The sequence below is a fragment of the Schistocerca cancellata genome, chromosome 10 (assembly GCF_023864275.1).
Source record: "Schistocerca cancellata isolate TAMUIC-IGC-003103 chromosome 10, iqSchCanc2.1, whole genome shotgun sequence".
Taxonomy (NCBI): Eukaryota; Metazoa; Arthropoda; class Insecta; order Orthoptera; family Acrididae; genus Schistocerca; species Schistocerca cancellata.
The window spans coordinates 89,869,046-89,886,644 of record NC_064635.1 but is presented as its reverse complement, the minus strand read 5'-3'; the positions used below and the strand labels follow the sequence as shown (position 1 = coordinate 89,886,644).

The window sequence follows — 17,599 nt, the reverse complement described above, 5'->3', positions numbered from 1 at the left end:
ATAATAATCCCTTGGCCATTGTAAATAAACCTAATGGACAAGTCAGTTTAGTGCTAGGTTCCACACAATTAAACAAATGTTTATACAGAAAAACTGGTCACCCAGAGAACATCGATAAGTTGTTATATAAATTTAAAAATATCCAAATTATGTCAAGCCTTGACCTAACTTCAGGTTTTAATCAAGTACCTCTTGCCATTAATTCTAGAAAGTACACTGCTTTCTTATACAATGGAAGATGTTACCAATATTGTGTAGTGCCTTTCTGATTAGACTCATCAGTCACAGAATTTATAAGAGCACTAGACTATGTACTTGGCCAAGAAGTTCTGTCAGAATTAACCATTTATGTAGATGATATATTACTGTCAAATCAAAGTTGGGAGGATCATTTGAAGTTATTGAAAAAGGTGTGTGAAAAACTCAGAAGAGGGGGAATGACATTAAAACTAGAAAAATGTAAATTTGGTGTGTCAGAACTCAAATTTTTAGGTCATGTCATTACTAAGGAAGGAATAAGTGCAGACCCTGAGAAAATAAAATCTATAGTAAACTTTCTATCTCCTAGAAACTGAAAACAATTTAAATCTTTCTATGGAATCTGTGGATTCTATCGAAAATATATAAATGGACAATGCCTTAATGTAATATGTTTGAGCAACTTACTTAGAAAAAATGCTACATGGAATTGGTCCGAAGAGTGTCAGAAAGCATTCGAGAAAACTAAGAATGAATTTTGTAAGAACAATCTTTTACACAGACCAGATTTTAGTTTGTTATTTTGTCTTCACACTGACAGTAATGATTATGGACTAGGAGCAGAACTACTTGAGGAGAAAGTTGTGAATGGAAAAAATATCTTCACTGTACTATTGCATTTGCCAGTAAAATGTTACTTAAACATGAGAGAACTAACACAGCCACAGAAAAAGAATTACTCACAATACACTGGGCATTTACAAAATTTAAAACATACCTGTTAAGACACAAGATAAAAGTTTATTCAGACCACAAAGCTTTAAGTTATTTACAGGAGTGCAGACTATATCATAATAGATTAACCAGGTGGGCAATGTTCGTGCAACAGTTTGACTGTGGAATTGAGTATATTAAGGGGTCAGAAAATGAAGTAGCTGATGCTTTATCCAGGTTACCAGTAGGAGGAGATGAGGAAATCTTCAGTCAAGAGGAAGAAAAAGAACTTCAAATAAGATACATGAAGGGAATCCAAGATGAAAAGCTCATAAGGACACTTTGCAATAATATCAGGACGGGACAAATTAATGATCCTAATTGGAAATTAGTTAAGGTCTGTTTAGGCAAAAGGGGGTATGATAAACTTAACAAATACTATAAGATCTTTAAGGGAACACTCTTTAGAAGAACAGATGTGGCCTCTGACAATTGGAAGCTATGCTGGCCTAAGTGTGAGGCAGCCAAGTTAATAAAGTACACCCATGAAAGTTATGGTCACTGTGGAATACAGAAATGTGTACAAAAGTTATGAGAATACATCTACTTTTATAACATGGTAAAGAAGGTGAGGAATGAAACATCAACATGCAACAAATGTCATAGTAAAAGTAAGTAACAGAACATATCAGGGAGAAATGCAGAACATTATTCTGGATAAGCCATTAGATTTAGTAGCTGTAGACTTTTACAGTCCTTTTCCTAAAAGCAAAGGTGGTCATTGTTTTATATTCATCATGGTTGATGTATTTTCCAGATTAATTAAACTTTATCCTGTTCGAAAAGCTACAAGTAATGATTGACAGAGATTACTTCAAGAGCATAGGGAAACCTAAAGCCATACTATCTGATAATGGTTCACAATTTGTTTCAAAAAACTGGAAAGCATTCATGGAAAAAACTAACACAAAACACATCTTGATACCCGTGTACAACCCATCTTCAAACCCAGCAGGAGGTACATGAGAGAAACAGGGAGACTTTGCAGGATATATTGTAGTCACAAACACCTTAGTTGGTCCAACCATGTAAATGACTTTAAGGACATCATTAACAGCTTGCAGCATTGCTCTAGTGGATTTGCACCATATGAAACTATGTTTCATCTCAGACCAGTGAATCTTATTCCTGAATTAATAGACTTTCCACAATGTGCTTTAACATCAATGAAAGAATGTGAAGAGATTGTAAAGAAAGCCATGAAGAAACTAGGTGAAGCTAGGAAAAACAGACATGATAGGAAAATAAAGGTTACCACATTCAGAGTAGGCAACCATGTCTTAGTGAAATCACATGAACAATCGAAGTTACTAACTGCAGAACTCAAGAAGTTTTTTTTATATTTACATTGGGCCATTTGAGATTAGTGAGAACTCCCACCCAAGTGCATACAGATTAGTATATCCCACATCAAGAAAACTGTTTGGTCTTAGGAATGTTGTTTCTTTGAAGCTGTATATTGAGAAAAGGATGAATTGAGCCTACAAACATGCCTTTATCTGGAAAGAATTTTACTGGAAAAATGAAATGCTTTGAGATATAGTCACAGGAACAAATTGCATTCACCATACTAAGCCATGTAACATATCTCATGCAAAATAATGTTGTATCTAGACTGACTGTCACTTAATTCTGTCATAAGACTAGATTTCATGAGTATGCTTGTTTAAGTAACTGTACAGTGTTTAATGAAATGCAAAATATGTAAACTTGATAACTGAGGGATGTTATTTTGATTATGCTGCCAGGAGACAATACATGTTACCCAAATCTCATAATTTTTGAAATCTTCCTCATTCAGTTAAATAGACCATAATACATATAAAATATGTTCTATAGTTAATAGACTACACTTTCTTGTATATACAAGTGTGTTTTTGTTTTACATCATGCTCGCCATGAATAACCATTTTTATTCGGCTTTGTTGATCACACAACACACATACTTTATGTTGGCTTATTTCACCCATTAATCTTGATATCCATCACATAATCTACAAGGTTAAAGAGAGAATAGTATTGTTGAACAGAAATCTTTCGGAACATCAGTGATGATATAGGAGTTAGCGCTATGTTCATTCTAATATGAGAAAATGTTTTAACTTTGGGATTATTTTATAGTAAGTTTCTGGGCAACAAACCAATATATGTGTTTATGTAATTTATGTTGTGAGACAAAGGAGGGAGTCAATGAGTAATGTAAGAATGAACAATTTACTAGAGTTCACAGTGATGCAATTTCTGTATCAGACTGACAAGTGGACCAGGGTACACTTGTAAGTCCTGGTGGGCTACTGTAATCTTATCAACCGTTGGAGATATGGCTTACCTGAAACGAAAAGTATGATGCCCACAGTAAAGAGTTAGGTAATTTCATTATAGTATTATGTTGCCAGAAAACATGTTTCATTTATTTAATTATGAATATGTCCTTTTATGATAAATAATTAACTTGTTTACGATGTTAAAGGAGTTTATAAGGTCAGTAGACCAAAGAAGCTAGGAAGTGTGAATGTCTGCAAATTCTGGGTACATGTTGGCTTGCCTGCCACTTCTTTTTCAGTCTTGAAGGTAGACGGACATGTTTTTGTGACAAGTGTAGTATAATGGATTTAAATTATCAATGTTTATATTGAAAATGGTGTAGTTCCTAACAAAAAGTATGAATAAATATTATTTTTAGCTGAAAGTGTTTCAGATCCAGTGGAGTTTATTTTAAACAGAAGAAAACCCAGGCCATACTTGATATTGGAAAGATTATTTTGCAGACAAAACTATGAAAACCCCCTAGACAAACTAGATATGCATTGTGTAATTCTTCAGCAGCTACCAAAAAAATAATTCTTGCTGAAATTGTGCAGGAACTGGTTGTATTATTCCCATTCAAAAACACGTGGTGAGAGTGTTGTCCTATCAAAATATACCCCATAAGATTCCACAAACAGTTTTTCAGTTATCTAAGAAATGAGTAAGATAACAACCAGAACACCCCCAAGGACAAATGACGGCTCTGCTGATGCACTGCCCTTTTACACCTTGTGTAAGAGATTATACTGCCATCTGCCATTGTGTATGTGCACATCACTATGCCATGGCTTTTGCCACCTCAGCTTATGTTTATATAATAATAAACTCATCTAGATTTTAGTTGCTAGGTATTCAGCTACACCAGAATAACTCTTCTTAAGTAGCTAGGCATGACACAGATGTGTTACATTCTGAAATATTAGGGGGTCTTTGGAAGAAAATGCTAACCCACACAGATGTACTCTGAGTTATATTAGATTATAGGTGCTTTTGTCCCACGGATCCATAGTTTAGAGAGCCTCAATTATGTAGAGCATACCATAAGACATGAATACATAGTAAGAACTTATATAAAAAAGATATGCTAATCTTTGTTCCACAGATCTCAGATGATATGGTCCTCAAGGATGCCAAATAAGTCATAAAATCTGAAATGTATTTTTATTTAAGATGTAATAACAAACTGAGTTTGCCACACATCTAAAAGACAGTTAACTGCACTTATTTTGATTAATCATACTACTACAATGAAGATGTGCAGAAGTCAGTTATTATGTAACACTGACGTCATTTGATATTATTAATAAATATTTACATCAATCAGCTCTACTATGATACTCATCAATGGAGTAAAACACACAATAATCCTTTAGTAGTTAATTTTTTATGACTGTTGGAAACTAATTGAAAAGGTGTGTTCCTCAAAAAGGCATCAAATCAAGTCACTTTTGTTCTTTATAACACTCGGTTCAAGCATCATGAAAGAAAGTTGTATACATGGAAGAGGCCTGGAGACACTGGAAGGTTTCAGATAGGTTATGTAATGGTAAGATAGAGGTTTAGGAACCAGGTTTTAAATTGTAAGACATTTCCAGGGGCAGATGTGGACTCTGACCACAATTTATTGGTTATGAAATGTCACTTAAAGCTGGAGAAACTGCAAAAAGGTGGGAATTTAAGAAGATGGGATAAACTGACAGAACCAGACGTTAGAGAGAGATTCAGGTAGAGCATAAGGGAATGATTGATGGGAATGGGGGAAAGAAATACTGTAGAAGAAGAATGGGTAGCTTTGAGGGATGAAATAGTGAAGGCAGCAGCAGATCAAGTAGGTAAAAATACGAGGGCTAATAGAAATCCTTGGGTAACAGAAGATATATTGAATTTAATTGATGAATAGAGAAAATAGAAAAATGCAGTAAATGAAGCAGGCAAAAAGGAATACAAACATCTCAAAAATGAGATCGACAGAAAGTGCAAAATGGCTAAGCAGGGATGACTAGAGAACAAATTGTAAGGATGCAGAGGCATATCTCACTAATAGGAAGATAGATACTACCTACAGGAATATTAAAGAGACCTTTGGAGAAAAGAGAACCACTTGTATGAATATCAAGAACTCAGATGGAAGCCCAGTCCTCTGTAAACAAGGGAAAGCAGAAAGGTAGAAGGAGTATATAGAGGTTCTATACAAGAGTGATTTACTTGAGGACAATATCATGGAAATGGAAGAGGATGTAGATGAAGATGAAATGGGAGATATGATACTGCATGAAGAGTCTGACAGAGCACTGAAAGACCTAAGCCAAAAAGAGGCCCTGGGAGTAGAGAACATCCCATTAGAACTACTGATAGCATCAGGAGAGCCAGCCCTGACAAAACTCTACCATCTGGCGAGCAAGATGTATGAGACAGGTGAAATACCCTCAGACTTCATGAAGAATATATAATTCCAATCCCAAAGAATGCAGGTGTTGACAGATGTGAAAATTACTGAATTATCAGCTTAATAAGTCACGGCTGCTAAATATTAACACAAATTCTTTACAGACGAATGGAAAACTGGTAGAAGCTGACCTCAGGGAAGATCAGTTTGAATTCCATAGAAATGTTGGAAGACATGAGGCAATACTGACCCTATGACTTACTTTAGAAGATAGATTAAGGAAAGGCAAACCTGCATTTCTAGATGTAGAGAAAGCTTTTGACAATGTTGACTGGAATACTCTCTTACAAATTCTGAAGGTGGCAGGGGCAAAATACAGGGAGCAAAAGGCTATTTACAATTTGGACCGAAACCAGATGGCAGTTATAAGAGTCGAGGGGCATGAAAGGGAAGCAGTAGTTGGAAAGGGAATGAGACAGAGTTGTAGCCTATTCCAGATGTTATTCAATCTGTATATTGACCAAGCAGTAAAAGACACAAAAGAAAAATTTGCAGTAGGGATTAAAATCCATGGACAAGAAATAAAAACTCTGAGGTTCGCCGATGACATTGTAACTCTATCAGAAATGGTTCAAATGGCTCTGAGCACTATGGGACTTAACATCTATGGTCATCAGTCCCCTAGAACTTAGAACTACTTAAACCTAACTAACCTAAGGACAGCACACAATACCCAGCCATCACGAGGCAGAGAAAATCTCTGACCCCGCCGGGAATCAAACCCGGGAACCCGGGCGTGGGCAGCGAGAACGCTACCGCACGACCACGAGATGCGAGCTAACTCTATCAGAGACAGTAAGAACCTGGAAGAGCAGTTAAACGGAATGGACAGTGTCTTGAAAGGAGGATATAAGATGAACATCAACAAAAGGAAAATGAGGATAATGGAATGTAGTCTAATTAAATCAGGTGATGTTGAGAGAATTAGATTAGGAAATGAGACACTTCCAATAGCAGATGAGTTTCGCTATTTGGGGAGCAAAATAACTGATAATAGTCAAAGTAGAGAGGATATAAAATGTTGACTGGCAATGGCATGGAAAGTGTTTTTGAAGAAAAGAAATTTGTTAACTTTGAGTAAAGATTTAAGTGTCAGGCAGTCATTTCTGAAAGTGTTTGTATGGATTGTAGCCATGTATGGAAGTGTAACATGGACGATATATAGTTTGGACAAGAAGAGAATAGAAGCTTTCAAAATGTGGTGCTACAGAAGAATGCTGAAGATTAGATGGGTAGATCACATAATTAACAAGGAGGTATTGAATAGAATGGGGAGAAGAGAAATTTGTGGCACAACCTGACTAGAAGAAGGAATCTGTTGATAGGACATGTTCTGAGGCATCATGGAGGGTAAAAATTCTAGGAGGAGACCAAGACATGAATACAGTAAGCAGATTCAGAGGGATGTAGGTTGCATTATTTACTGGGAGATGAAGAAAGTGGCACAGGATAGAGTAGCATGGAGAGCTGCATCAAACCACTCTCTGGACTGAAGACAACATCAACAACACATATTCTTACTTCTAGTATTCATTCCCTGAAGTGACCTCTTGGTTTGAAAAAGCAGATATATATTATTTAGGGCAAATTTCATTAAGGAATAAATATACTGGGAAGAAGTAGCTAGTATCCATAATTCTTTGAATACGTCTCTGCAGGATGTTTTTAAGTTCACATCACAATCAATTCATATTACATGCTTTTGGGATTGGAAAACTTTTGTTTCACTCAATGACTTATCCCAAGGTTATTACTATAGACAATAAAAAGTAATGGTTCTAAGCACTAAGTCATATCTGCTAAAAGAACATGGGGCATATCTCTTTAAACACCATACATATACTGATAGGAGAAGTATATGGCACTGGCTTGTGCATCTGTTTGCTACTAAAAGCCCCTTCCCTTCTTAGCACATGCCTGAAGATGTCTTCTCAGGGCAACGCATGACATAGCAGCTTGTGCCAAGTAAAAATGGTGAAGCCTGTATGTGAGGGACGTTAATGAACAGGCAAACTGTTACCTGAATCTAGGCAAGCACTGTGAAGAATGAAGTGCATTTGTGTTGGGTTGATTGTTTGGTTTAAAAGATGAGAGGAAGGGGCCATACTCAGAGGTCAATGGTCCCTTGTTCCCAGTAAAATAATTACAAAATGGAAAGAAGAGAAGAAAGGAGACATACAGCACCATAACAAGAGAGAGGAAGAACCAGAAGAATGACAGAAGGTCAACCAACATTACTATGGACAAAAACAGGAAAAGAAAGCCATATAGAGAAGCAAGAAACATTTCACCATCATGTAACATTTGCATGCAATGGTGAAGGTTCAAAAATAAGGTATGTGGACACCACATGCTCTATGCCAAAATCTGAAAAATTAGTGGTTGGCCATATGTGAATCTCTTCTTGCTCGTCATCGATTGGCTCATGAATAACAATGACCATTCCTAACCTGTATCATTACTGGTGACAAGAAATTGTGTCCTTCATCTTCATCTACACCTACAAATCACTGTGAGGTGCATGGCAGAGGGTACATTCCATTGTGCCAGTTATTATGGTTTCTGCATGTTTGATTCACATATGGAGCTTGGGGAGAGTGATTGTTTGAATCCCTCTGTGCGTGCAGTAATTATTCTAATCTTATCCCCAGAATCCCTACATGAGCGATACATAGAGGATTGTAGTATATTCCTATGGTCACCATTTAAAGACTGTACTTGAAACTTTGTTAATAGAATTTCTTGGGATAGTTTACATCTATCTTAAAGAGTCTGCCAGTTCAGTATCTCTGAGACACTCTCCTATGGATTAAAAAAAAAAAAAAAAAAAAAAAAAAACCTGTGACCATTAATGCTTCCCTTTTCTGTATACATTCAATATCCCATATTAGTCCTATTTGGTATGAGTCCCACTCACTTGAGCACTGTTCCACAACCAAGCTCTCCATCTATGGATGAGGTGGAGATTCTGGTGTCTGCTGAGGACCTTGATCTCACCGAACCCTCAGACAAAATTGGTATAGACTGCTCAGGTAAAAAGCTGGTGGCAGCAGGTGACCCTGAGGCGTAAACTGTCCCATTGAATGTTCCATGTCTTCCCAGTCTCACAATGACATCATCTTCCAGTGGAATTGCGGCAGTTTTTTCCACCACCTGGCTGAGCTACGGCAACTGTTAAGCTTTACACCCGCTTTCTGCATTGCCCTCCAGGAAACCTGGTTCCCAGCAATGTGGACCCCTGCCCTCCGCAGCTATAAGGTATACTACAAGAACCGTGGCAACTGTAATAGGGTGTCAGGTGGCGTTTGCGTTTATGTCCTAAACTCTGTATGTAGTGAACCTGTGCCCCTTGAAACCCCTCTTGAAGCTGTGGCTGTCAGAATAAGGATGACACAGGAAATAACTGTCTGCAATCTATATCTTCCTCCAGATGGTGCAGTACCCCTGAATGTATTAGCTGCACTGGTTGATCAGCTCCTTACACCTTTCCTACTTTTGGGAGATTTTAATGCCCATAACCTCTTGTGGGGTGGCACTGCGCTTACTGGCTGAGGCAGAGATGACGAATCTTTACTGTCTCAGTCCGACCTCTGCCTCTTGAATACTGGGGCCACCACACATTTCAGTGTGGCTCAAGGTAGTTACTCGGCTATTTATTTATCAATTTGCAGCTCAGGACTACTCCTATCTATTCACTAGAGAGCACATGATGACCTGTATGGTACTGACCACCTCCCCATCTTCCTGTCACTGCCTCGGTGTCAGGCTTACGGATGCCTGCCCAGATGGGCTTTAAACAAGACAGACTGAGAATCTTTCACCATTGAATCTCCTCCACACAGAAACATCAATGTGATGGTTGAGCAGGTGACTACAACAATCGTTTCTGTGACAGAAAACATGATCCCTTGCTCTTTAGGGTGCCCCTGGCAAAAGGCATTCCCTTGGTGGTCGCCAAAAGTTGCTGAAACAATTAAAGAGCATCAGGGAGCTCTAGAGCGGCATAAGTGGCGACCTTCCCTGGAGCACCTCATTGCCTTTGAATGGCCCCATGCTCGTGTTCGCCAGCTTATCAAATGACAGAAACAGGAGTGTTGGTCAAGATATGTCTCGACCATTGGGTGCCATACATCACCTTCCCAAGTCTGGGCAAAGATCAAACATGTTTTCGGGTACCAGACCCCAACAGGTGTTCCTGGTGTTAACATAAATGGTGTGTTATCGACCGACACAAACGCGATTGCTGAGAACTTTGTTGAGCACTATGCTCGAGCTTCTGTGGTGGAGAATTACCCCCCCCTAGCCTCTTGCACTCTAAAACAGTGGCTAGAAGGGAAAGTCATCTCATTTACTACATGCCACAGTAAATCCTATAATACACCATTTACAGAGTGGGAGCTGCTCAGTGTGCTAGCACATTGCCCTGACACAGCTCCTGGATCAGATCAGATCCACAGTCAGATGATTAAACATCTCTCATCTGACTACAAGGGACATATCATCATCATCTTCAACCGGATCTGGTGTGATGGCATCTTTCCATCGCAATGGCAGGAGAGCATCATCATTCTGGTGCTTAAACCTGATAAAAGCCCACGTGATGTGGATAGCTATCAGTCCATCAGCCTCACCAACATTCTTTGTAAGCTGCTGGAACATTTGGTGTGTCGGTGGTTGGGTTGGGTCCTGGAGTCACGTGGCCTACTGGCTCCACATCAGGCCAGCTTCCGCCAGGGTCGCTCTACCACTGATAATCTTGTGCCCCTAGATTCTGCCATCTGAACAGTCTTTTCCAGATGCCAACACCTGGTTGCTGTCTTTTTTCATTTATGAAAAGCATATGACACAACCTGGCGACATCATGTCCTTGCCACATTATACGAGTGTGGTCTCAGAGGCTCACTTCAATTTTTATCCCAAATTTCCTGTCGCTTAATAGTTTTTGTGTCCAAGTTAGTGCCTCCCATGGTCTCCCCCCCCCCCCCCCCCCCCCCATTATCCAGGAGAATGGGATCCCACAGTGCTCTGTATTGAGTTTCTCTCTGTTTTTAGTGGCCATTAATGGTCTAGCAGCAGCTGTAGGTCCTTCCATCTCCACTCTGTTTGCAGACGACTTCTGCATTTCATACTGCTCCACCAGTACTGGTGCTGCTGAGCGGTGCCTACAGGGAGCCATCCACAAGGTGCAGTCACGGGCACTAGACCATGGTTTCCAGTTTTCGGCTGCAAAGTTATGTGTTATGCACTTTTGTCAGCATCGTACCGTTCATTGATGATCCACTCAATGTAGTGGAGACTTATTGATTCTTAGGACTGGTTTTCGGTGCCCGATTGACTTGGCTTCCTCACCTTTGTCAGCTTAAGTGGAAGTGCTGGCAGCACCTCAGTGCCATCCGCTGCCTGAGCAACACCAACTGGGGTGCAGATTGCTGTACGCTGTTGCAGCTCTACAGAGACCATGTTCAATCCCGCCTTGACTATGAGAGTCTGGATTATGGTTTCGTGGCACCCTAAGCATTGCGTTTACTCAACCCAGTGCACCACTGTGGCATTTGCCTAGTGACAGGAGCTTTTAGGATGAGTCTGGTGACCAGCATCCTTGTGGAAGCCCGAGTGCCTCCACTGCATGTTAGGCATGCACAACTGCTGGCCAGTTACGTAGCACACATTCATAGTTCTCCTGTGCATCCGAATCACTGTCTCCTTTTCCCACCCACTGTGGTTCATCTCCCATATTGGTGACCCAAATCAGGGCTTCCAATCGTAATTCGTGTCTGATCCCTTCTTTCTGAACTGGAGTTCTTGCCTTTACCACCTAACTTGAGGTCCATTGACGTACACCTCCATGGTGTACACCTAGGCCACAACTTCGCATGAACCTTTCATATGGCCCTAAGGACTCAGTTAACCACATGGCTCTCCGCTGCCACTTCCTCTCAATTCTTGCAATGTACTGAGGCCACGAAGCAGTTTACACTGACGGTTCGATGGCTGATGCTCACGTTGGCTTTGCGTATGTCCATGGAGGACATATTGAACAGCATCCTTGCCCGATGGCTTCAGGGTTTTCACTGCTGAGCTGGTGGCTATATCTCGTGCTCTTGAGCACATCCATTCATGCACTGGGGAGATGTTTCTTCTGCGTACTGCCTCCTTGAACAGCCTGCCGACAGGCTGGCCAAACATGCTACGTGGAAACACCTTATGGAGATCGGCTTCTCTGCAACTGACCTGCGTTCAGTACTATGCTGCAACGTTTTGCAGCTTTGGGAGGTGGAATGGCATAACCTCAGCCTGCACAACAAACTGCATGCCATTAAGGAGACTATGAATGTGTGGGAGTCCTCCATGTAGGCCTCTCACAGGGACTCTGTGGTTCTCTGCTGGCTCCACATTGGCCACGCTTGGTTGACACATGGCTACCTCCTGCACCGTGATGACCCACCTCAGTGTTGGTGAGGCACCTGGGTGACAGTGGCCCATATCTTGGTGAACTGTCCTTTGGCTGCCCTGTGATGGACTCTTCAGTTACTGGACTTGTTGCTATTAATTTTGGCTGACAACGCCTCATTGCCTAATTTAGTTTTACATTTTATACGCAGTGGTGGGTTTTATCATTCTATACAGGTTTTAGTGCATGTCCTTTGTCCCTTAGTGTTCTCCACTCTAATGCTTTTAGGGTGGATGTTTTCATGTGTCCCAGAGTGGCTGGCTTTTCCTTTTTATTCTCGTAGTTGGCCAGCGGCGGTCATCTGCTCTCTTGTTTTTACCCCTTGATGGCAAAGTAACAGTAATCTACAGTAAAAAATGACACTTGATAAATAAAGCCATGGCAACCGGAATATCAACATGTAACATTAGGAAATTGTGCAACAACCCAATACATGAGCAGTGGAAGCTGTGAGTATGGACCAGTTATGATAAGTCAAGAGATGATGCAAAAGCTAGATAGTGATGAACTGACCATGCCTGAAGTACAAAGACCAGACCACCAAACAGCCAGTTAACTTAATGTTACTGATTTTTCAACAGCACTTTATCAGTTAGGATGTTTCGCGACCCAGCCTTCATACTTCAGGCATAGTCACATCTGCACTATCTGGCTCTTGCAGTCATCTGTTGATTTTTTATCACTGGTCCACACTCGCCATTTCCAGTTCTCATCTGCACTGCCTCGACCTGTTAAACATTCAAATGTTGGATGTATCACTTTTTACTCTTCCAATTTAAATGGTTCTTGTAATTCAAATGCTATCCAAACTTTGGGAGACCATGTATCTTTAATGACCCAACGTTACATTAATTATATGTATACACCTCAGGATGCAATTAAATCATTGTGAAACCAGTCATACATGATCCTGTAATAAATGAAATGTTAACAGCTAATGCAGCTTTCAGCAGTGTTTTTAGAACATTTTTACAGTTTTCAAAGTTTTTCAAAAATTTATATTATGTAACTAAGCTGTGGGTGCCCAAACCATAAAATCATATGTTCCATTCTTAACAACTAACATGTTAATGAACTTTTTATTGTGTTATTTATTTTATTTCAAGGTTCAGTAAACTTTAAATGCAGATTAACCCTTTATTACAATTTTAGAGAGAGAGAGGAGACATAATATGAGGGTTCCCCAGAAAGTAATGCACCACATTTTTTTTATTCAAAAATTCTTTATTGAACATAAGAAACAAGAAAGCGTATGCCCTGTTGGTACCAGTCCTTGTCCTGGTGGCAGAGCCAGTGCTTCACTGTGTGAATTACCTTCTCATCCTCAAAATGTCTTCAACAAATGACATACTTTAATGGCCCAAACAACTGAAAGTCCGAGGGGGCTAGTTAGAGCTGTAGGGTGCATGGGGTAACACTGTCCGACCCCGTTACATGATGCGTTCAGCAGTCTTCAGACTTGTGTGGGGCTGAGCATTAATGTGTTGCACCAAAACATCTCCTGGGTTGCTGTGGCATTGACGTTGCCAGAAGGGTGCCTTGAGTTTTGTTAATGAGTTGACATATGCTTGTGAATTAATGGTATCACCTCTTGGCATTACATCAATGAGAATCACACCTTCAGAGTCCCAGAACACAGGGATAATGACCTTACCAGCAGAAGCAGTTGTATGAATTTTTTCTTCTGTGGGGATTGAAAATGGTGCCATTCCATTGACAGTCAGTTTGTTACGGGCTCAAAATGGTGAACAACCCAGGTTTCATCACCTGTCACAATTCGGGGCAAGAAAACCTCCCCTCAGTTTCAAAACAGTGCAACAAATCAAGACAAATGTTTTTCCTGTGTGATTTGTGATCAGTCAAAATTGGCACACTGTTGTAGATAGTGAAGGAGGATGTATTATTGATGACTAAAGTATCTGTTATGTGTAGCAGTAGTGTTTATTAAAGTTATGGAAAAATGCTACAACTTGTGCACCAACCTAATACATTGTCTGCACCTGCCGCCCACTGGAATTTTAGATGTTTCATTTCTTAACCATCCAATTTCAATTGGTTCTGACAATTTGAACATAATCTGAATGTTGGGTGAACATGTATGTTTAATGCCCCAGAGTTAAATTAGTTATATGAAGCAATTAAATCATCACAAAACTGGTCATGTATGATCCAGTAACAAAAAAACTATTTACAGCTAGTGTGGCTACCAGAAGTTTTCTAGATGATTTTAACAATTTTTTTAAAAATAAAATATTTCTATTCCATTAAGAATGATCCCTAAATCTGCAACACACAGAAAGAATACTAACTGTTTGGGATCTCTTTCTTAGAGACCTTGCGCGAATGCACTGGCATGCATCCTGACACACTGAGTGTCTGGGTAGGGAAATCTTCTTACAGGAGAACATGACTCACCTCCCCACTGTCCTTGGTCATTGCCTTCTCCTCTTCTTCCTCATCCTCTGTTTTCTCAATATTTAATGTGCTAGATGTGGGAAAATCTTCTGAAGGTGAATTTTCCTGAAAAAAGTTAATGGAGAATGCCACATAAGCCACAAGATATGCTACAACAAACTTTCAAGTACAATCACAGAAGTAATTTCCGCACTTTCATTGGTTTCCATCCACCTAACAAATGCCACTGGGGAAGTGACTACAGCTATTTACATGGAACTGTACAAGCATTATATGGCAAATTTATAAAGTATATTTGGATAAAGAACCGTCATACTAGTGTTTGGGGATGTAATTCAGAGGCACCCTAGTCCTGTACACTTTGCGAAAATCCAGGCTGTGAAGTAAGTAATCAACCATTGTAAAAATGTCTTAAAAGTCCAGTGCTAGGTTATTGTACAACATGTAACCCAGGCAAAGGTGGCTCATGCAAAGCAGTAAGTCAACAAGATGGGATAACATCCTTAAAGGTGTTGCATTTTAGTGCACAATATCTCAAAAACACACTCCACCTACTAAAGTATCATAAAGGAACACTTCCCATGTAATGTAGTATATTAAATGAAAAGTATGATTCCACACATAGTGGTGATTGAGTACTATCATGCAATATTTACATCAAGTTATATGTGTGTGTGCAGAAGGCTGAATTGTAACATCTCTTGCCAACTGTATTAATGAAAATTAGTTGATTTAATACAAATAAAATAGTATTCTGCACCAGCCGCTTTTTTATTTTGCCACTATGCATTTCGATGGTTCAAACATTCATCTCCAGGTGAAGAACTGTTTATTTAAATAGTGTTAAATACAGATGTATTTGTTCAGCAGCATACAAAGGGCATTGTAGGTTATGCTGCATCTTTTGAGGGGTGTTAGAGCTGTAAAAGTCTGATTACTGCTGCCTGCTGTACATCTTTTCCAATGTAAATTATGTTCATGCTTGACAATTGAATGGTGTAAACATAATGTACAGTGGATAGGACATACAACATAACATAATATAACCTACACTGCCCTAGGCCCGCTATTGCAAAAAGAAGTGTGTACTTTGCACTAACACCAGCTATGTAAATGAACATTTCTTCACCTGAAGATGATGGTGTGAACCATTGAAATGTGTAGTAGCAGAATAAACAAGTGATTGATGCAGAACACTGTTTCATTTGTATTTGTCAAGAGTTGCAGACCTCATAATGCTGTCCTTTATGGACAAAATATTCATTAGTTGACTTCGGATGAAATTAAACCAATTCTGAAAAGTAAAAGAAGGTATTGTGCTACAACTCAAAAGTACATCGAACATATTGTAAACATAATTTCAGCTTATCCTTTGTGGAGTTAATATGCAGAAAAGTAACAGTAATTGCCACAAAGCCAGTTGTAAAGGTACAGGATTCATGTTAGAAACTAAATTTATACTACAATTGTAAAGCAATAATAATGAAGACTATGTTACTGATGTACATTTAATTAAATTTTGGTATGAAAACTGTGATATTTCAGTATACTACCTGCATTAGAGACATTGTAATGATCTGTCAAGTTAAATTTCATAATCAGTTTTGTGAAAGGATACAAATTTCAATTATAAAATCAATTACATTCTATTTAAGTGTTCTATTTAAGTAATGCATAATGTGACTTTGTAATTGCTGGAGCTTACATAACCAGCAATAACAGTAACCAAATTGAGTTAGTATTGCCACAGTTTTAGCACCAGTCTTATGCCACTTTTTAGGCACTAAACCCATGTCAGTTTTATCTATGTTGTGATGCAATAAGCATATCTTAAAAGTATTCTGTGCATTTCAACTATGTTAATTTTTGGTGAACTTGTCATATGGGCTGACATTCCATAAACCTAACCCACATTATATAAAATGGAGGAACTGCAATAAACATAAGTTACACAACTCAATCGTATCATCGACAATCAGCAAGTTAAGCCACAATAGGTGGTTAAGTTTTAACCACATGTTTGATAATGACTGAACACAGACCAAAATCCAGTGAAATAATATATTCCAGATTAGAAGGTTACTTATTAGCAAATGTTTGTTGCAGGCAATGCCATAAAGGTAGTGATGTGGCAATTTATGTTGGTGTAGACACTACAGCAAAAAGGAATTTATCTTCTTGAACACCATACCACAGAAGTATCAATCAGAATGATGAGTGTTGTGCTCCTCAGTGATACGATAGTCATCCACTGGAAATACAACAGCTCTATATGAAATGCAAAGTGTATCAAAACACAGGCATAAAATCTGTTTGCACTTTTTCATCGTATGAGTTCCACCATTTTTACTTTTATTTATTAATATCTTTTTGAAGTGCACTAAATGATAACTCTGCATCCCAGATTAGAGCATGAGGGCTTGGTTGATGATAGAAATGTTTGCACAAGAATGTGCCTGTGACCACAAAACTAGACGCAAAGAAAAAAATAGATGAATAAAATAAAACAAAACAAAGTGTAGCTATGGAATGGTTATTTCCAAAACAAATATTGTGATTAGAGTGCATAGAGTTTGTGAAGATCCTATTTTGTCACATTTCAAGATATTTGCTGTTATCTACAATATTTGACAGTAAGTATACGGAACAGCTTAATCACAATGACTACATTGCAGCTACCTATGGTTTTGCTGAGGTAGAATTTCAGATTAATCCTTGCCTGCTGACAATGTTTTGAATAGTCTGACCATTGTGCTGTGTGCGATTACTTGGTGTAGCCGTTGAATGGAGCGAGTCAAGTCATAAAAGTTCAGCCCAAACATCTGAACTGGGTGGTCAGGTCGAGATTACCTGTGAGCAGGAACTGTTCAGTTGATGTTGCTAGGCCATTTGTAATACAATTATTTGCAAGGTGTTTGTTCATTTTAGAGTTTCAGTGTGAGAAGATCAATGTTGTATAATGGCATGTGAAGTCCTAATTAACAGAGAACATTAAAAGTGTTTGCTCA

The 17,599-nt window shown here is 39.0% G+C and overlaps 1 protein-coding gene across 7 annotated transcripts in view; it reads right to left on the bottom strand.

Annotated features, from left to right (window-relative positions):
* LOC126106537 (zinc finger protein 239-like) overlaps nucleotides 1–17,599 on the bottom strand; it is a 376,855-nt gene that overhangs the window by 252,893 nt on the left and 106,363 nt on the right. For all 7 annotated transcript variants that reach the window (XM_049912877.1, XM_049912874.1, XM_049912876.1 and 4 more), the window contains exon 6: nucleotides 14,592–14,696. In XM_049912877.1, coding sequence (XP_049768834.1) covers nucleotides 14,592–14,696 — 105 coding nt within the window. The remainder of the gene's footprint in view (nucleotides 1–14,591; nucleotides 14,697–17,599) is intronic.